General features: G+C 35.4%; 1 protein-coding gene across 1 annotated transcript in view; it reads right to left on the reverse strand.

Annotated features, from left to right (window-relative positions):
- Nucleotides 1–391: 391 nt before the first annotated feature.
- The window catches only part of GATB (glutamyl-tRNA amidotransferase subunit B), a 61,432-nt gene continuing 40,138 nt past the window's right edge, over nt 392–21,685 (reverse strand). The window contains exons 5-13 of the mRNA XM_072406835.1: nt 21,325–21,485; nt 20,689–20,802; nt 19,921–20,005; nt 18,507–18,551; nt 17,095–17,284; nt 8,599–8,732; nt 7,472–7,550; nt 2,280–2,411; nt 392–961 (exon numbers count right to left, since the gene is read on the reverse strand). Coding sequence (XP_072262936.1) covers nt 833–961; nt 2,280–2,411; nt 7,472–7,550; nt 8,599–8,732; nt 17,095–17,284; nt 18,507–18,551; nt 19,921–20,005; nt 20,689–20,802; nt 21,325–21,485 — 1,069 coding nt within the window. The 3' untranslated portion in view covers nt 392–832. The remainder of the gene's footprint in view (nt 962–2,279; nt 2,412–7,471; nt 7,551–8,598; nt 8,733–17,094; nt 17,285–18,506; nt 18,552–19,920; nt 20,006–20,688; nt 20,803–21,324; nt 21,486–21,685) is intronic.

Here is a 21,685-nt window from a genome sequence, read left to right on the forward strand (position 1 = left end):
ATTTTTATCATTATCAATAGACATTAAGCTAGTTTTTTTAAAATATATTATTCTGAACTGAATCAGAAAATATGTTTGCCACTTTCCTGACTATGCAGTATGGTAGATGTGTGTGAATCATGAGATTGTTTAAACTATATTACAAGAATTGTAAAACTGCAACCTTACCTGGAAAGGTTTTATATTTGACAGAATCAGAGACTTACCCATGATTAGTCTACCACATCTATTGGTATATATTTGTTTCTACTTACCATATAAGCTGCAGATTCTGTGATAGCATTCTGTGGGTGGGTGATTACCTACAACATGCCTATGTTCTGTTTGCATGTAGGTAAAGCACAGTCGAAATTACACAATATAAAGATTCTGAAGAAAACGCCAACACTAATTGCAAAAGATAACACCATACAGTTTATTTTACAGGAAAATACCACAGCACTCTTCCTATGCCCTTTGGGCACATAATATTGATGTACACCTATAACATCTTTATACAAAATAAGTGACACTCGGTACCGGGTATGTCTCAACTGCAGTAATTCACAAAAATGGAAACTTGTGATAAGAGTCTTTATTTAAAAAGAGAATAGAGGCATGACTTGTCTGTCGATTTTACTGTGACAGCAGCTATGCTGTAAAAACAATGGGCTCCATTTACTTAAATTTACGATAAGGTTTGCGTTGATTTCCATAGTGGATGCTACTTTTAACCATTTGACTGTTTCTTAACCTATGAATGGCACTAACTGTTAAAAAAAAATTGTCACCACAAACGTAGTAATCTGAGCCTATTTAATGATATTTATTTCTTATAGTCTTTGTTTGCAATTTACAGTTGCAGTTTTTTTTCAAGTATGGTCTTTGCAAGAGCTGGATCTGTCCGTCCTTTGGATGCCTTCTGAACTAATCCTATCAGTTTATTCATAACCTTAAGGTTTCCTTTTCGTATGGCAGCAACCTAGAAATAAGGGAAAAAAAAGTCAATGGTAATAACTTATGCCAAATAATTCTCTGAAATATTAATGTTGTTCTTCTCACAATCTTTCTTTGATTTTTCAGAAGCAGTCCTCTGAGGAATTCCTGTTTAGTTACCCAAAGATAAGAAAGGGCCAACAGAAAACCCTGCTACTGAATAACTGCAACAATAAGTTTTAGATGAGAATGCATATTTAGACACAGAGAATACAACTCTGCTTTTGGTCTTATATTGGCAAAACAAAAACAACCAGCCAGGTAAATTTCTCTTGAACAAAACTTTTCCCATGGCTGGTGAGTCAGGGGGTGTCTACAGAGGTCAAACTGTGCCAATACATATAAGATAGATCCTGATGTAAACATGGCCATCCATAGGCCAATTGGCCAATTTTCCTATTCAATCAAGTAGTTCTTTTTTAATTGTTCTGTTGTGGACCATTGTGGCTGACATGTAAAAACTTTAATAGTGCATCATAATTACTTTCTAACTATGCATCTCTGTTAGCATTTGGCTCTAGTATTCTGCTGCATTCTGGACAGGAGCCTGACAAGTCTGTATTCCTGCAAGTAATAGGAGGTTTTCTCTTTGTGACTCTCCTGTACTATTTTGAGAGATTTAAGACACTATTTTCTTTCTTCTGCAAAAACACCTATGTACTTAATGCAAATCTACACCACTGATGCTTTTATATATTACATATGACCATAAAAACAAGAATAAAGCCAACTAAACCAGAAGAACCAAAACTATTGCATGTAGGGGATACTTAAAATTGGGAGTGCTGCATCCATTATGTTTCTGAGATTTCTGCTTTCTTCTAATTGCTATTTATAGAATTATAGACCTGGCACACTGCAAAATGGGTCTGCACCTGATATAAAATGATGGAACAGGACCAAGGTTGGGATGATTTGCTAAAAAAAATAATGTCCAAACTGTCAAGTGTATTCACTATAACCAAAAAAAACTCTAAATTGATCTGACAATAGGTAAGTAAAATCCAATTGGTTACTATAGGTTAACATACTTTTCCCAAACTTCACATTGAGCTGCTTTACTGAAAAAGCCCAAGAGAGCAGCATTTTAGGAAAGCCTAATTCACCTGAACAGATTTGAAACCAGAAAGGACTCAGATCTCCCTATCAGCCAATTCCATTTGCAAAGTTCTGGCTGTTTCCTCTCATGCAGAAAATGATGAGAACACAAATCCTTCTATACTAAAGTATATTTTATATTAGACACTGTGTACTCCACATGTATACATTAGGAACATTTTTTATAGAACATAACTGTCCAATACCTCTTCGTCATGTTCATCTACAATCTTCTGACAGATACCCTCCAGTTGTTCACTATCCAGAAGTCCTAGTTTCTTCTCCTTCACGATCAGTGTTGGCGTCTTATTTCCTCCTTTGCAGAGCTCCTGGAACACCTGCAGTCCAGTACAAGGAAACATACTTTAAATGAATCCATAATCCTCTCTCCCAGGCTTCTTCTGACTGGTGCTTATTTAAAAAAAATAAGATCGCAGATTTTCCACTTTGCAGTATTTCTAATGCATGATCTAACAATTGCCCTTGTACTAATGAGACGACTGAAGAGGCTTGATAACGTAATTAAGGTTCAGATTAAATGAAAAAAAGTCTTAATTGCTTTTAGCATCAACAAGATACAGTCAACTTGAACTGGAGATTACTAAATACAACAAAAAGTAGTAAAGTTCTGTGGGATCTGCAGCTGAAAAAATTTAACCATATTTTAGAATATGTTGCCATTCCTGGATTTAAAGAGGTTTTGTCTAAAAATTTTGAAAACACCATTAGAAGATTTAATATGAAAATGTATGCTTTTCTGTTGACAGCTCACATTTACACAGCTCTCTGCATGAATTACTAGACAAACATCAAGGTATTTAAATCCCAGAGAGAGAATGTGAGTACAGTGGGTTGCCGAAAAAGCCAAAAGGTGAACTGGAGTGTCAACACATTAAAAACAATTTTTATCCTGTCTTTGTTACTTCTGGGTCTAGCTTATGTCTAATACCATGAAGTCACAGGAAAGCACTAAACTACAACTCTACCCACTATAGAAGAAAGCACATTGCAGGAAAAGCTACGTGGGATGAATATTAGAATATGAATATGTCGAGTGGTTTATCCCTTTATTTATTTTTTAAAAAGGAACAACTGCTACCAAATGCACACAGTCATTCACTATCATATAATAAAGAAAAACCAACATGAGATGAAATAGCTTTGCCTTTTCTAAATTCCCCAGAACGTTATGCAATAGTCTATGTTCTGCCTTAGCTATCACCAATTTACTGCCTCTGTACATGTATCTTGTAAGATCTGAACTTTTCAACTTTAGACCTTTTTTTAGTGACTTCATGAAGGACAGAGTAACCTGCAAGGTGCAGGAAATGGAAAACTTGTTATTTCTCATAGATCTAAAAAAAGCAGATTTCTTTCAAACCCTTTTAGGCAGCACACTGTACAAAAAAACCTGCAAAGATGTAGTAAAAATAAAGTTTTGTAAAATACATTTTAGTATGGGGATTTATTGGAACATAATTCATCTATAGTTCCTACATGAATATATGAATTTGATAACATGTTATCTGTGTCTTCCTATTTTGTCTTACAAACTGAAGGATGAAGGACTATAAAAAGACAACAATATGTGAACCTAAAATAATACAATGAATAATCAATCAAGAATGGAACTAAAATGTGAAAATAAAAAAGTTTAACTAGCCTGCAGTTGGAGTCAGACCAGCAACTGCTGCAAACCTCAACAGAGCTGCTTTAACAGGGTGAACTTGTTGAGAATCCTTGCAAATAAGACATCTGCAAATTTAGGGAGAGATATGTTTTAACTTTCAATTTCTGGGTACTATTTTGTGGCTACACAGTATTGTGCATATATCCCTGTTTTCAAAAGTTCTGTTTATTCAAATTTTACATTGTATTCAATCGTTTTAAATGACTTTGACTTATGACCTCTCCCTTAGCTGCCGTGATTTAATTTCCAAAAATAATGTAAAGCTAGCATTATATTAGACTTTTCGTTGACTCATTATACTTGTTCTCCAAATTCTGTAAAACAGATTGTAATATAAAGTTGCATTATTTATGCATATTCATCGTATTTACCTCATGCGGATTAAAATATTAAAAAACTTCCATTGCAGAGTAGACATGTACGACCAAATCAGGTAGCAGAAGTTAACTTAAGGGAAAGTAAATCATTACTAAAAATAATATAGTTCAAGTTTTAGGTAAAGGACTGCAGTATTTTAATATTATCAGGAAATCTTTGTTAAAAAGTAATTTCATCCTTTACAGCTGTAGATATACCAACTTCATACCCACAGAACACTTGGAGCTACACACTGTTAAATCAGTCATACAAAAACAAAACAGGTGCCATCTTACTTTTTCTTTTCTTCCTTGAGGCGGTCTTCAGCCATCTTGGTTGGCTGGGAAGAAGTGACATAAGAGAAACCGAGTTCCGCAGCTCAGCAAAATTCGACAGTTGGGTGACAATTAGGCAGATAAGAACAGTTATTGCAGAAGGGACATTGCGCATCTCTTTCTGTAATAACCACTTGTCTGTATCACAAATGTTTAGAGCGTACCTAAACTCACAATTTTCACTTTTCATAAAATAGTAGACGACCGTTTTATGTTAAGTAAAAATTCTATGTTTGCAGCACCGCCCCTAATTGCTGCGGTGCAGCACCGCCCCTAATTCTCGATCGCCTAGGCGGTCATGAATGAATGGGAGCGCAAAGGCTCCTGTGATACCTACATCACGCATCCCAGGAGGCTCTTGGGCGCTCCTTCTGCGCATGCCCGAGCATATCAGGCATGCACAGAAGGAGCCTTTTTGCGGAAAAAGAAAAATTTGCTGATCTCACGCATGCGCAGTGAGATCGGCAAATTTTTTTTTCCTCCTACGTCACGCGATCTCGCACATGGGTCAGGTGACATAGGATGAAGAACAGGAAGAAGAAGAGAAGATTGCTGCACCCGGTGCGATCGGACTGCCCTGCAGGATTGAAGTGATTGAAGTAAGTGTATTTTATTTTTTTGGCAGGTTTAGTTCCTCTTAAAGGAGGAAGTTTAGTACCAGTTTAGTAGCAGGGTCTGCTGAAAGATTTACATGCAAAACAAATTTGAAGTAAAACAGGTGCTGACCACTTAACTTAAGATCTAAAAAAATAAAAAAATGTTTGGGCTAAAAATAACAGCAGGTAATTCTAACATTTTGGCAAAACAAGTGATAATATAACAAATATAAAAGACTAAGAAAAACATTTTTATAAATTATGTTAATATACAATTCAAGAATGGTGGGTTGTATGTTAAATTTTAATAAATGTTATTCTGTATAAGTGCCTGGTAAAACAAACATGTTCATGACAAAGGCCAAACAGGGGGATACATATATGTTTATTATGTGAATCATTGGTTAGGTCATGGTATATTTAGTGATACTTCCAGCATGTCAGTGCCTGCTATCATTGTGTGGTAACCTGATAAAGGTGGGATAGAGAATCCTCAGTCACTTGGTAGAAGAAAGGAAAGCGTGGGTAGAATATAAGAAGTTATGGCCTTCCTTACAGTATTTTAATGACTGGTATTAAAAGGAGTCATATTATGTTTGGCACATCATAACTCCATCTTATCATCAAGTCTTCCAGCAGATTGTATCATTTGATATAAGAATAGATGTTCCACTGCTAGCCATTAACATACAGTCCAAAACAAGGTCACTTTTCTCTTTGTCAGCGTGAAAATGTGTTTAATGCTAGTTTATTCTTGAAATAGAGCCAATTGAAGTTTACCATTTATTCCTACAAAAACACAAGCATGTCAGTGCTCAAAAAGGATGTAATTAAATCAAATGCAGTTCAATTTAATTTAGTGTTTCTTCACTAGGGATTTCAAGAGCCATTCTCCCTACAGCATTTAAATTTTAGTATTTTGTGCCTATTGTACACATCAGAACAATGTCAAGGGGCAACAGCAGCTATAGCAGCTAATGCAATGTCAGACATGGTGAATGCTTGTCTTCACACTGATTTATTTATACAGAAATAATATATGTGGAATATAAAGAATAAATAATGTACAATGTCTGGTAGCTATGGCCACAAAACGATATAGTATATATAGGATTACTAGCGTTGGTATAGACATGTCTTGTTCTGGAATTCTTAATTTTAAAACAATAACACGCTGACCTAGTGCAATACAGTCACACTAATCAGTAAAACATAAATATATGGACTCAAAATTGTATAAACTGAATAATGTTTTGCTTATCTGAACTTTGAATTCTGACTATTGTGGCAAGGTATGGTGTTTGAACTGAAGAACAAGGACAGAAACAAGACCCACTGCTGTAGAGCATCCCTCAAGCAGACAGGGTGGCATTTTCCCTTTCAACTTACTGGGTCAGGACCATCTGTTGCTCTTGACAGTTTTGATTTCCCCATATTGTTGGTGCAAAGAAGCAAGACCTGTGAAACTTTTCTATCAATTTATGGATTTATTCATCAAAAGGATCTAATTCAAGTGACAATTTAAACCTAGAACACATCCATTTTATTTTAGTACGTGAAACATAAAAAGTCTAATTAAAAAATAGGCTAAAGGGTATGCAGTAACCTAACATTTCCTGGGTGTTTCTAATTAAATAAAACAAACAAAAGTGAATTTTGCAGAACTGGTTAAAGTAATATTTCAATGTATTGAAAAGTGTTTGTCACTCAAGAGTCAGAGATATATAAAGTTGTGCAGATTTGTTGCAGATGGTGAAAAGAAAGGAAGACAGTCAGTATCATACACTGAAAGTATGGTTAAAGTCTTTTGTAACAGAAGGTTAAAGATGCATCTCTATGGTTGTTTGGCTGTTTTGATGTTTCTGTTATAGTAGATGCAGGTGGTAGATTGCAGTGCAGTGTATAAAGAAATACATCTGTACAGATACATGCTATATAAAAATATAATGATCATTCGCACCTGCTTGGTATAATTGGTTAATCATACACCTGACTATAATCCTACAAACTCTCTGCTTTTTGTAAGAGTACCTATAAGAACTGATGCTGATTTAAAGGCATGGGTAGTCAAACTAAGATATTTGATTTACATTTTTCTTTTGTTAACTGATAAGAATAAACAATCAGAATTTATGTTTGTAATAGAATTCTTAACTGCATTTTTTTACATCTGCCTAAAACATTTGCACAGTAGTGTGTGTGTTACTTTTGCAGTACAGAAATCACAAAACAGATGAGTTGAGAAAAATGACAAAACATTATGTCTATTATTATTAAGCCTATGTATTTGATAAATGTAACTGTAGGAAACATTTTAGCTGTATATATTCTTGCTTTCTTGTTTATTAAAATGCATGTAGTAATTTATTTCTGCTTTTTTTTACATTTGTAAAAAATAAAGGAAACACAAATATGCATACCTGTTGGGCTGCTGATGAAGAAATTACTTTGTTCTCTAGCAGAGTCACAAGTTCAGCCAATGCAGAGGGTGTGATCAAACTAGCAAGAGAAAACATGTTTATAATTTATTAGTCTTTAAAAAAATAAGAAAGTTAAGTTTTACCATAACCAGAAGAGAATTCTTGGCAAAAAAACAACATTAATTCATGGCTATACAAAGATGTTTTTGTGGGATATATTGAAGACTCACTTAGACAATTATTGTGATTTCCACTATGTGGCAAAGACAGCCAACTGCGGACTTCACACATTTGTTAACAATTTCCACAGCTCAAAACACATACATGCCATTGCCAACATCCAAATCTAATTAAAATCTTTTTCTAAAGCTGACTAAAGATGCTATGAAAGATGCTTCTTTTGGTCCTGATGCCCTTGGGGAGAGACTGCTGGTCATTCATTCACTTTGAGGAATAAGGGCCATGGTCACAGCTTTCCAAAGGTTCCCATTACACAGTTTTCCTCCGAGATAAATGACATTTGCAGAATCTGCCAACACAACTCCTCTGCTCTGCCTTCTAATGACAAATATAAACATGTGGCTCAACTAAGTAGCTGTTGTTAATGTGACTGCTGGGTAACAGAGGTAACAAAATCTGCTGGATCATGTCTGAATATCTAACTTCCTTTAGTGTATACAGCATATACTGTATATATTAAATTACAGACATTGGCCATGGGAGAAGGATTGTGAAAAACATGCTTGAACCACTATCTATTCACGTTCAGTGTCCAGATAGTACAGATAACCTATTTAAAACCAATGAACCATGCATACAGTATGTGGAACTGAAAACAGGTGAATTGGAAAGAGAATAGGGTCATTGGAAAATGACCACAGTGAAATCTGTATATGAATATAAAAAAAAAACAAACAAAAAAAAAAAAAAAAAACAAGGAAGGACATTTACTGTATATTTCAATATTTATTACCTGATGCTGACTATAATTTCAAGCATGTAGGCTTATAGGATATGAATAGGAAGGTATTTTTTACCTGCACTGAAAGCGTAACTTTTTGTCAGAAGGCCTAATTTCCCAATCAGCTTCAGAAATGACTTACAGTTACCTTGTAAACAAATCTCACCTTTGCTTGATAGTAAGATTTTCCTGCCGCAGGTAGCCAAGCAAATTCTTAATCACCCATCCAATTATCTTTTTTGGGTCAGCTGTGGTCATTTTGACCACAGCTTCAAAGTATTCTTTCAGCCCATCTTCATTCTACACAAAAATAATGTGCAAAAGAGAAATGGTATTAAAAAAAGGCAACTACTAGTTCACGTTCAATGAAATTCTACTTCTGAAAAAATACAGTTAAAGCAATCAAAAAACAGTCAGACTATGTGTATATATATATATATATATATATATATATATATATATATATACACACACACAAACACACAACTGCTGTGCAAATATATAAAAACTGGGCTTTGAAGTTGTTAATTTACACAGTGGAACAATAAATTAAAAAATAAAAAGCAAGTCCAAATGTACTACATCTAAAATTTACAGCAATATTGGTTAACAATGTGGGACTACTCAGGTACAAACACAAATGTATTACTTATTTATAAAAAAAACAACAAAAATTTTAATAGATCCAAAATAAAAAAGTTACATTTAAAACTATAAGTGGATATGTCTTGCAGACTGCAGTACCACAAGCATTATATTGGAAAACAATTGCGGCTATGTATATGATAGTAGCGTCCTTAATGACAGCATAAAGAGCTGGACACATTTTTTATGCCTCCATGGGAAATAAAAGGTCAAATGTCTCTGAACTACCCTCAAAGTGACAAAAGTAACTGACATTTATTAATGTTTATTGAGTATTTACCAAAATTTGACTAGTTGCCTTTTGATTCAACAGAATACCTAAAAGAACCCCACAAATCAAAAGGGCATTGCCAAAAATAAAGGGATCCTTCTCAGGACTAAATATTTCTGTTCTGTTTGATAAGATTTAAATTGTGGTTCATAGAAAGTTTAGAATAGTACAATATTTTGATAGCCATTCTTGAGTGTTTTTAGTCATGTTAATTTGGGTCATAATCCTTTTGGAGGATCTATGTCCTGAAACAGAGACAAAACTTTGTGACTGCACAGACTCAAGGGACCACATGTTTAATGCAGCAAACTATCCCAAAAACATAGCCAAGCCTTCTCCATGCTTCACAGGAGGTGATATTCTTTTCTTTCAAACCTTCATGTTTTTCACCGGTGGGCAGAGTTGATGCAACTTGCAATACAGCTTCAGCTTTGTCTCATCTGTGGGACATTCTACCACTAGGCACTGCAGCTTGTCAATATGCATGAACATGCGGAAACATCAACATCATGCTACTTGGAGATGGTTTTCAAGCCTTTTATGATTTCCTCAGATTAGTTTCTCCTTTGCTTTCTCTGCTCTGGTCCATGTTCAACGTAAGTCACACAATGTTACCAAATTACATGATTGGAGACATGTGAGATGCCAATTAAAGAGAACAGCAACTTTGGAAATTTACTGTAACCCAGTGTTTCTAAACCAGGGTTCCTCCAGAGGTTGCTAGGGTTTCCTTGAGCAATGAGCAGTTGTTTCTTCTCAGTTTAACCCACACTATCGTTTTGGCTATCTGTAAAGGTGACTTTCTTCTCACTGGTAAAAATGTAAGAAGCATTCATCCCACCACACTAATGTACTTATATATGTGTATATAGCAGGGGTTCCCTAAAAACCTGAAAGTTATCTCAAGGGTCCACCATGCTAAAAAGCTCAAGAATGGCTGCTGTAACCCAATCATTTACAATTTTTAGGGCTAGCAACAGAAATGTTCATTTTTAAATATCTCTGTAGAACTGGAAGTATTTATCTGACACTTGCTTTGCTTTACTCAACTTACCAAAGGCATGCATGTAATATATATGACAATTGTTTTTCACCTAATCACTTTTCAGGAGGCATAAAGAATTTTTTCAATGCGCTATAAGGGTACCCAAGATTGTGGCCACAGCTGTTCATGTTTCAGATGCATATTTAAGCTACGTACACACGTCCAATGGTACTCGCCCGATAATCTGCTCAGGGCTGATATCCGACGGGAATCTGACATGTGTACAGCACCCATCGTCCAAACGACCGTCCTAGCGGATCCATGAACGATGGATGACGAATGATCCTAATGCAAGGGAAGGGGGAGAGCGGGCAGTGGGGTGCCGCTCTGTTGTTCACCCCCCCCTTCTCTGCATAGAGCAGAACGGTGCATCATGCAGTGCTTAGTCGTTGAAAAGGATTGTGAAAGATTCTTTCCAACGACTAAAATTGCACGTGTATATGCTGCTTTAGTGGTTAGCTTGAAGGTCAAAATATTGTTAATGTTTTACAGCTTTCATAATTTCATAAACTTAGACCACTCACACAATGGGACTTTTTCTACTGTAGTGAGACTTCAATGGTGAACTGTCTGCCACAGACAAGATTCAGCAGACCATTTCTTCAAAATTGCCTTCAGATAACACAAGTGGTCTCCTCTTTGTATTTTGCTTTTTAGCAACAGCCTGACAAGGACCAATAAATAATTCTCTGAGCCTTTTCTTTATTGTTACTATCAAAAGCAAATGTCCTGCTAAAGGCATGTCTGTTCCCACAATAGAATGGCTACTGATTTCTATAATAATTTGTCCACCGAAGCCTCATTACACAAACTTTATAGGATGGATTTTTCTGGGAACAGAGAGAACCATTTAGAGGCATAGCACATTTCACAATTTCAGATCAAGAATCTATTGACATGTAAATGTTTTTGATTTCTAAAGCTTAGTAGATAGTAACAGGGTTAATATATTATTATATTTCAAGAAACTTCAAAGCAGCAACATGATTATGAAAAAGACACACAAAATGATATTTGTTTTGTGCATCCTCTCAGTTTGTCTTTGGTAAGATGACATATTTTAGTGTCTGCCAGGACTCCAGCAGACTGATAACCACAAAGTGAAAACAATTTAGAAGATCACAGGCATGTCATTACAGACAAGAATCTATTTTAGTGAAGACAATACACTGTAAAAGACAGTCAGTGGCACAAAACTGTGAACTATAAAGATGTAGACATCCATACAAAACTTAACATCATCTCTTATCACATAACCCTGTGTAATGGGAATGGATTATTAGAAACCAGCATTTCTAGAATGATAATAGGAGGTATAAAATTACTGACAACAGATTTCCCAATTCTTCTTGGGCTGGCTAAGGGAACTGTTTTACCTTTTTTTTTTTTTTAATACCTTAACTTACAAGAGAATGGATTAATTTATAAAAGTTTATAGAACACCCTCAAAAACAGTGAGTCAGTGAAAGTTTTCAGTGACTTAAATGATGCAGAATTTGTAACTTGTATTTAAACACTTAAATGATATCCAAACCCAAGAAGCAAAGTGTAAAATACTGTAACTTACTAGTCCTTGGATATTGTAAATGCATTATTTTAATTTTCTGTGACCTTGTAATTTCCTGCAAACTGAACTGAATCTTAAAGCTATCTTCTATATACTACAAATTTCCCTGCTGCTCAAGTATTATAGTTAATTTTAAAAGTCACGTGATAGTTAGCAAATGAAAATTACCTTAATATCAATGGAAAGGTAATTATTGTGTGATGTAAAAAACTTGCAGCAATCGTCATATTTTATTTATGTTTTCTGCTCTCAAATAATACACACACATAAATATATATATATATATATATATATATATGCATTATATATATATATATATATATATATATATATATGTGTGTGTGTATTGGGTGTGCAATGTTTAAGTAAGCCTACAAAATGAAAAATTATTACAAAAAAAGGGTTAGTTGTTTTATTTATTTTACTGTTTACCATAATAAGACCCATTAAGACTATCCTTCACTCCACAGAAAGGGGGTGGGCCTGAAGAATGGAAAATATCCATGAGCAAAAATGAATAATGCCACTAGATAGTATGACATGGCAGGCAAACTGCACAGATCAAAATCCTGCAACAGAAAATTTATGGCAAGGCTCCATCTTGCAAAGCTGATCTGTCAGCTACTATACAATAAAGCTGGAATCTGATTTATGAAGAATATTTCTTTTTATTAGTCCATGCCTCAAAGAATTCGAGCTGTCATAAAAGCCAGAAGAGGTGCAACAAAGTAAAATTCCATAATATTCCCCCTACTTGGTCTGAAGAATTTGTGGCCATTATTACATCTCGTCATTTTTCTTTACTTATTTTCTAAATATTTAATACCAGAAACTTGAACTGTTAAATAAAAGTTTTGTGGGATCAGTGCTTTATTTTTTTCTTGCAAAAAAAGATTTTGTTTTGAAATGTGGCTGCTTACAATCAGGCAATAAATAAAGTTTTACAAAGATTGGCTTTAACAAAAGGGAAATATGTTGAATCATTTGAAGCGGAAATAAAGTAAAAACAAAAGAAAGTAACTTCCCTTTACTTCCTTTACTGAAGCTGTATTCAATACAGTCCCACATTGTCCTGGATTCTTTCTTCGTACCTATGCGGAGGAAGCGCGGGGCGCAGCCATCCTTTTCCTAGTCGTTTTTTTTTTTTTTTTTTAAGTAATTTAACGAAAAGGAGAAAAAAAAAAACACTTTTTTACTTCATATATAAAAGATATCTACCCTAAGAATTGTGGTGATAGGAGATTGTTAAAGCAGACCTAACATTGAGCCTGATTTATTAAAGCTCTCTAAGGCTGAAGAGGATACACTTTCATCAGTGAAGCTGGGTAATCCTGCAAACCTGGAATGGATCTAGTCCAGGATTTAAATAATTTGCTAGCAACTAACAAATGACAAAAATCCATTCCAGGTTTGCTGGATCACTGGATAAATCAGGCTCAATATTAGGAGATTGTTAAAGCAGACCTATCACCACAATTCTTAGGGTAGAAATATAGAGATATAAAGCTTTAATAAATAAGGCCTTTTGTGTTTAAATTGCAATTGGCCATTAAAATATGTAATGCCAAGAGAAAAAATGTAATATATTGCAGCTTACCAATCTTAAAATGTGGTGGCTGCATGGGCTTCATCCATTCTTTTTATGTTTTCCCTTTCCTTTTTTCTCTATACTTATTTTGACAGCTCCCAACTGGGGGAAGGTCCAAGAGCTTACTACATTTCCCAGAAAACCATGAACTCCCAAGGAAGAACCTGAGTCTGTTAAAGGACAAAAGAAAATCTGGACCAAACAAAAATAATGGTGTTTAATGGGCTGTCAACTGGTCACCTAATATTCTTTACTGTATCAGTACAGTTTTTCTGTATATGATTTTGGTGCAGAAAAGAAAGAACTGCAGCTAATAATAAATTCAGTGAATAAACTGTATTAGAGTTAGGTCAGCACAATATGGATTCTAATCGCCAATATATTTTTACTGAGCATTTTGTTTTACTGAATAAGCACACTATTTTCTGTTATGCAAAGTAGCATCTCAAGGAAATGGAAACAGTAAAAAATACATTTAATTAGCCCTTTCAATGACAAATACCGAATGTCAGAATGAAAAAAAAAAAAAGTTGTAGTTTCCAGGCAGCAAAGCATTCAATATGTGATTTAGTTGTAAATACTCCTCTTCTAGACCTTTATAGTACGCATCAACAGTTTCTTAGTCTACTCTTCAAACAAAAACTGACACCAGGTTGTTATAGCAACAGGCAAAGTATGTGCATTTGTGGACTACATTACTAGATACGCAATAGAGTTCCGTAGTTTTAAATCTAATGTATGAACGCTAAGATCCGTACATGGAAAAATTACAGAGGTCAAAAGGAAAGGACAAGGGTACTGCGGACATTATATGGGGGTCATGATGATCACTTATATATGCAGACGTGGTCAGTATAAGACATGATTATACTCATCATAAATTTAATTTATTATATTAGCACAGTTTATTAATGGGAGCATGGAATGAAAGTTTAAAGCTACAGTGCACCCACTGGCCCATCAAATTTTGGGCCAGTATTAATGAAACTCTCCAAAGCTGGAGAGAACACACTTTTCATCAGTAGTGCTGGGTGATCCAGTAAACCTGGAATTAATATGGACCAGGATTCAAAACATTTGCTAGCAAATAGTAAATGACTTCGAAGAAATTCATTCCAGGTTTGCTGGATCCCCCAGCTTTACTGATGAAAGTATATCCTCTCCAGCATGAGAAAGCTTTAATAAATCAGACCCAATGGGTCAAAAGCTAGGCACAGGAGAAAAGAGAAATGGCCCGAACTTACAAGCTGTGTTTGGAATTTGCTTGTTAGAGTACCCTAGGGTTTGGAGCATTCGATGTACTCGGGAAGTGCTTACTATTGCACCCAAATATGATTGGGTACGCTGTTTTTTGAACACTGAATTATATCTTGTTTGTATATTAACTTTAAAAATTTACTGTGTATAAGTTATTCTCTTTTAAATACTCCTCTACATTAAGAAAAAAAGAAAAGAACAATTTATATCATTTATGTTCGCCTCATGGGCAGTTCTTGACCCTGCAAAAGCAATATGAGTCTTGCTAAAAAATAGGATGCTACCTATTTTAAAATTATATTTTTTTGGATTTTGTGTGAACATTTTCAGTATTTTAAACAGAAAATAACTGTGAACATTAAATAAATTGCTAAAAGCTGGTAATATTAAAAAAACAAAATATAATTTAAAAGGAGGGAGGACTTAGTACAAATACACAGCACTTGAATTCCTATTGGTTTTCTGTAGCTTTTTTTTTTTTTTTAACTTATTTAACCGTTTAGTATTTCAATTACTACATACTGCGAGGGTGACATATGAGTGCCATACTCAAACAGACCACACCACTGTGAACTTACAACCAAAATGTTTATGCTGTTGACTTTGGTTCCAGATATTTACTGTGGTTACCCACTGGTTTTACAGCCTTGCTGCATGTATTCTATTTCAAGTTTGGATACAAATAAATTACTGTTACTATACGCTATAACTCACTCGCTATAAGTTCACATACTAAAAGCATTTCAATTATACAATCATTATAAGCAGCAGTGAGATAAGAACTCTAGAAGATAAGAATTCTAGAACTTGCAGCATTGGTACATGATAAAATATGATCTGTACACCAAGGAACCCCTATGACCCTATGTAGTATGCTGAGTATATCTAATTCAGTCAGAAAGTTGCAGTTCTCAAATTAAGAACAAGTAACATGCACACATAAATATAGGAATATGCAATATGCAATGCATGTGTAACTCAGAATAAAATAAGCCCAATGATTGGTGTTGATAATGCATCAGTGGCATCAGTGATAACCCCAAGCATTGGTGTCAGTGTTAGCAATAATAACCCCTATAGGTATCAGAAATATTAACCTACTGCATTGCTGTCATTGGCTGACAGCTATATTAGCTCTCAGGTTTAATGTCAGCGGCAGGAGTAACAAAGTGCAGTACTGGTGTCAGTAGCTGTATTTAAAACTCATAGCATTGATGTCAGTGATAGCATTTAATTACCTCCAGTTTTGGTGTCAGTGACTGCAAAACAGCTCCAGCATTGATTGCATATGAATTTTTTGTCAAAAGTTTCTGTATAGCATAGGCATAAATCATTGACTATTGAAAGCCTTTCTGGTAAAGAAAAGGAGTGCTGGGGGTGGGGGGCACTGGGTATTAGGAAAACTGGCAGCCAAAATCATTGGCATTTAGGCAGCTCTCCTCAGGGATGCTAAGTAAGGGGAAGAGCTTGTTCATTGCCAGGTCTAGGCTCCTATGGGCTGTTATGCTCAGAGTAGCTGCTCACCCATCTCAGAAGTCTGCTTTTCACTCAGCCATGGACTAAGATAGCCAGATTCACCTTTATTTTGGTACCCTGCCTCCATCTCAAACTTTTCCTAAGAGGAGCAAAGATGGTCAAGGTTCTTCTTTCTGTCTGTGGGCCTGATTTATCAAAGCTCTCCAAAGATAGACTACCATGGGAGAACGGTGTAGTATAAGGCAGGACAAACACCACCTACGGCCTGGGTAAGACACTACACAGAAAGACACTGGCATTTACCAAATAGTAAATGTCACCTTAGTTTAGTATATTAAACAAAAATAAACTTGGATCAGGATTGGTGAGCTCCAGGGATGTAAAGGTTGCTAATAGTTTTCACTATTTCTGCAAATCACTAGAGGGCCACAGAGCAGCTGCAATGTCAGCTTCCTGCCTACCACATGTAGAAAACCACATGTTCCATGTGGTCCCAGAGGCATCAGGGTTACTCAGTTCTCTCCAAAGCATATAATGTAATAACTGAACAAGTAGTTTTAATACAGGATACAAGAGAAAGTAATTTATCATTAAAACAAATATTTTTTTTTGTTTTTGGCTTTGGCAACACTTTTTGGCTTGTGTTTTCTTCGCTGATTGAGGACTGAAAGTCATAGTACCAAACAAACAAAAAATGTGTACAAGGTTCTGTCGATTTTTGCAAAGCATGTGTCCCTTATTACATCAGTACAATAATTACATCACATTGTAATTTTATACAGTTATGCTAAGGGCAGACCAAAAGAAACTTACCACCAGAACAAAACTGTGCTCAGGCAATATCCCATATTCTTCAACAAGTCTTTCCCTGGTGATATTCGGAAGTTCTGGCAACATTTCTTTAATAAGGTCAATATTTATAACTTGACCAGCATCTATGTTTCTTGGTAATGTCTTGCTGTCATAAAGTATCAGTGGGGGAAGATTTGGTTCTGGCATAAACCTTAGAGAAAACAAAAAACAAAAAAATAAATAAACACACTAATCATATACAATATAAAAGTCACTGACTGACTTCCCATTAAGCTTTATGGTTACATTTATTGCAGGTACACTGTTTTTTAATGCACTCCACATACCCTAAAATGTTTTAAAATAATGTTAATATGACCATGACAACAACCTGCAAAACCTGATTCTATTCAATCTTTGGAGGTGACAAATGGCTCCTACCTGTCCCAAGAGCAATGGGTTGCATACCTCAGGACTCTGAAATTATTAACATCCGCAACTTTCAACTTGGACATCATGACATTACTTTGACAGCCATGCTGAGGAAGTGGCTGGGTCCTGCGGGTCATTATCTGACCTGAAAACTATATGGCCAGAACTGAATTCTTTTGTGAGATTAGAGATGGGCTTTATGGTCAGGTAATCTGTATATTTAAATTTGATGGCAATATATAAAAGACATAAGCAGTGCATTCTGAGATAGATCAGTGATGGAGCTCCCACTATTGCAGTCTCAAGACATTATGTATCCAGGAGCACTCTGATGGCTATAGAGAGTTAGGGAGAGGGGGGGGGGGGGTTATGTGACCAGCACTGTACCCAGGAATGAGGTAGGCGAAGGTGGGAGAGAGCATGTGATTGGCACTGTGCTGAAGGAGGAGGTGCATAGAGTCAGATGATAGGCATTGTGTTTGAACATGAGGCAGTGGGCATTGTCCGGTGATGGGCTCTGTGAAGTTTTCTGCTAATAGGAGAAATAGGGTGCAGGGCAAAGGTGAAAGTATTGTACTGCCCTTTTGCTTTTAAAGAGGAAAAGCAGAAAAGAGCAGACTGCAAAAAAGAAGGTTGATTACTGGTTAAAGCAAATGTATCTAAATATAATTTTGGGAAGGGTGAGGCTGCTGATGCTTAACATACCAGGAGCAGGCTAGTTTTTCTTTATTATATTCTTGTATGCATCACAAGCAAACCAAGTAAACTGATTACCTGATTACAGTGATAGCATGTGCTGCTGTTGCACAGTTAGGATTATATTTATTTACATATATGTATCAGTAATCATGTAGTACTGCCAGAAACACACATTTAAAAAAATCTTTTGTTATCCTTACACAAACACCAGGCCTCTTAGCAGCTGTCACATTTGAAAAAAAAAAAAAAAATACAGTAGACGATTTGTGAATTAATAAAGCAAGCTCAAAGTATGCACTTACCGATAATCTTGCTTTCCTTCCTTGTCCCTCATAGGTATTGTTGCCCTTAAAAATGTGCAAAACAGCAAGTAATTGAATGAACATAGAAAAAACAGTTTTTACAGAGGCTTTATTTAATAATGTGGATCAAACAACCCAGTCTAAAACTCAAGTGAAACTGCCATGGCCTATGTATAATATAATATTAGCAGCGCTGGATAAACCTTATCGTTTACATTTCACATGGTCCTTCTTCCAGGTGTTCATGACACTGTATGCATGACATAGAGACTTCTGATTGGCTGTCCACAGGAGATCTTTTTTATGAATACATTTGAAGACCCACAGTGATGAAGTGAGGGAGGATGGGGGAGTACTGACACTTGTGCAATTTAGGAATGTGTTCAAAAGGTAAATTATATTTAGATTCTGCGGGGTAGACTAAAGAGGGGGGGGACTTAGGACCAGAAAAATTCTAATATCTGACCAGAGATGGGCTTTAGATAATCATCTATACTGTCCAGGCAAAATAACTTTATTATCATTTAGGTGTATGTAAATCTGCTTTTTGCTCAGTTTTTTTTTTTTCTTTTGGTTTGTCTTACAGCTTTGGTTATTCTCATTCTACTTTTATTTTGTTATTGATGTTATTCTTTTTCCCAGGTCAGCATCACACTACTAACCCCCCAGTGTTTCTGCTTTGTCTTTACAGTACAACAACCCTATAATCCCCTACTTCCATTGGATGGCTTAAGTTGTAAATATGTCACTTTTCTCACATGTGGTTTATACTTCCAGTTTCTAGAATGCACAACATCACAACCATTTAGGGTATGGAGTGACAACAAAGGTTTACTAGACAAGAGGTCTGAATATCAGGCCATGAGAATGAGTAGTGTTTTGTAGTTTAAAATTATCCATCATTTTTCGGAACATGATGTTTGGGGAGTGTCCTTTATGGGACAAGCCAGTGAGTATTTGAATGCAATCAATATGTGGGTAGATAAGGTTGCAGTTTAGACATGCTTCTTCTTATGTCTGTGGTTTCGTAAGTGGGGTCATAATAGCCTGGAAACATCTTTGGTACAGTGTCACGGTTGTCATGCACCACACATTTGTTTGGCATCTGAGGTGTTTGTGCAGCTTAGTACCTTGCGGTTTTTAGGTTTTTATTGCTGTGTCCCTACACAGACCCCTGCAAAGAGATCACTACTTCACTACAGAGAGGTCCCCTTTGCAGCTGGGGACAGGCGTATTTAGCATTACCAGATGTAGATAAGTAAATCTCTATTAATTATATCATAGTGTCACAGGTCTAATTCTAAATTCTATTACAAGTAGATATTTTATCCAAAGTTCAATGGCCACTTCATTAGAAATATCTCTTTGGTAACACAAAGTGTGGACACACAGTCCAAAGAAAAATGTTTCTTACCCAAGTTTGTAGTCAAATGCCCTTGTTTCATTCTGGACTATACCTCCATTATTAAGGATATCAGTTTGCCTTTTTATTTCATAATCTAAAAAAAGAGTTGAAATATTAGATTCATCATGCAATGGTCCGGTTGGAGTCTTATTTAAACAAACTCCTCTGTGGGATTGTAAACCTTTGTGACTGAATGCCAGTTATATTTATATATATATATATATATATATATATATATATATATATATATATTGACATGAGATCAGTATGAGATCAGTTTTTAGATGCTTCAGAATTCACTGACTGCTGCATTTGAGTTATTGTCGACCACCTTCTGACCTAGTTCAAGCAGGTTAACCCAAATACTTGTATTTGAATGTAAAGCCCGTCTGAAGTCTAAAAGAAAATGGTTTGTGGAAATTTTACCTAAGTAAGTTATAAAATGTGGGTATGGAAAATACGTGAAATATCAATGACAAAAAAGAGCCTTAAATTTAGTAAAAATAATTTTAGGAAAAAGCTGGAATGAAAACCCAGATGGACAAAAAAAAAAGTCTGCTGCATATGGCTATTATGGTAATAAAAATTTATAATACCTTGTACAGTACAGATTCATCAAGTAGCATCATGCCACATATTATTGACTTCACTATGAGCATGAGAACTAGAATTATGTTACAGGCATCGACTGAGCCTGTGATTTTGTTTTTCTATGAAAGCATTGTAAAACATTATTTAAATATAGATGTCCATATATATAGGAAGAATTTTCAGTACCAATAGCTCTTGCCAGAAAACGAGCACTGTTAATGTTCTTAACTTCTGTCCTTACTCCATATGGCTCTCCAGGATGATGAACAGAAATATTCGCATCAACTCTTAATTGACCCTCTGAAACAAAAAGCAACATGAACATTTGAGAATAAAGATTTATTTAAAGAGACAATGTGAAGTCTGAAAATAAAAAAAAATGAAGAATGCTTATCTGTTTCCTTCAACAGTGTCTTTGGCATTTTACACTTGTGTTAGGTCCCTGTGTTACCTACTAAAGCCCATGGTTCCTTCCTCCAAAACCAGACAGTCTTTTTATGCATGGAATAATTTGCAATTTATCAATGAGTCAATGTATCAATGTATGAGAAAATTTATCAATGTATGAGAAAACCAAAACGTGTATTTATTTGCACATTAGCTTACAGTCATTTCTCCTTTGCAAATCACTGACGCTAGATGTGAGAAACTGATAAAGTCATACAGAACATTATTACTTTACGTTATTGCTGCTAAAGGTAGTCCCTCAAGCTACTGAACTATGGGGTGTACTTTTTGCTTCATTTCTGTTAAATAATCAATTACTTAAAACCTGTTGTGTGTTGATTTACATGCATAGCTCAATGTTAGTTTCCAGGATACCTGGCTTATAACAGCTTTCCCTGTAAGTGCCGGGACTGAATGAACTCCTGCGTAATTGCGTGGCAGTTACATCATTCTGGCTAAGCCAGTCAAGATGGCCTAACATCTGAATTAGGATGATGGTGGTGGATGTGATGAAACCTGGACAGGAAAGTATCCATTAGGTTTAGTTCCGCTTCAAATTTATGTTATATAAGATCCTAAAGACCAGATGTTTTTTTCATTACGTTTTAATACATAAATCTTTAGCGTTAATTAAAATTTACAACTCCTGGACTAACTTTAGTACTTACATATTATTTGTAATGGGCAGCACCTCTTTAATTTTCTTTCTAAAAGTACACTTTGTGAAAACAACTAC

This window comes from Pyxicephalus adspersus, chromosome 3 (assembly GCF_032062135.1).
Source record: "Pyxicephalus adspersus chromosome 3, UCB_Pads_2.0, whole genome shotgun sequence".
In the NCBI taxonomy this organism is placed as follows: Eukaryota; Metazoa; Chordata; class Amphibia; order Anura; family Pyxicephalidae; genus Pyxicephalus; species Pyxicephalus adspersus.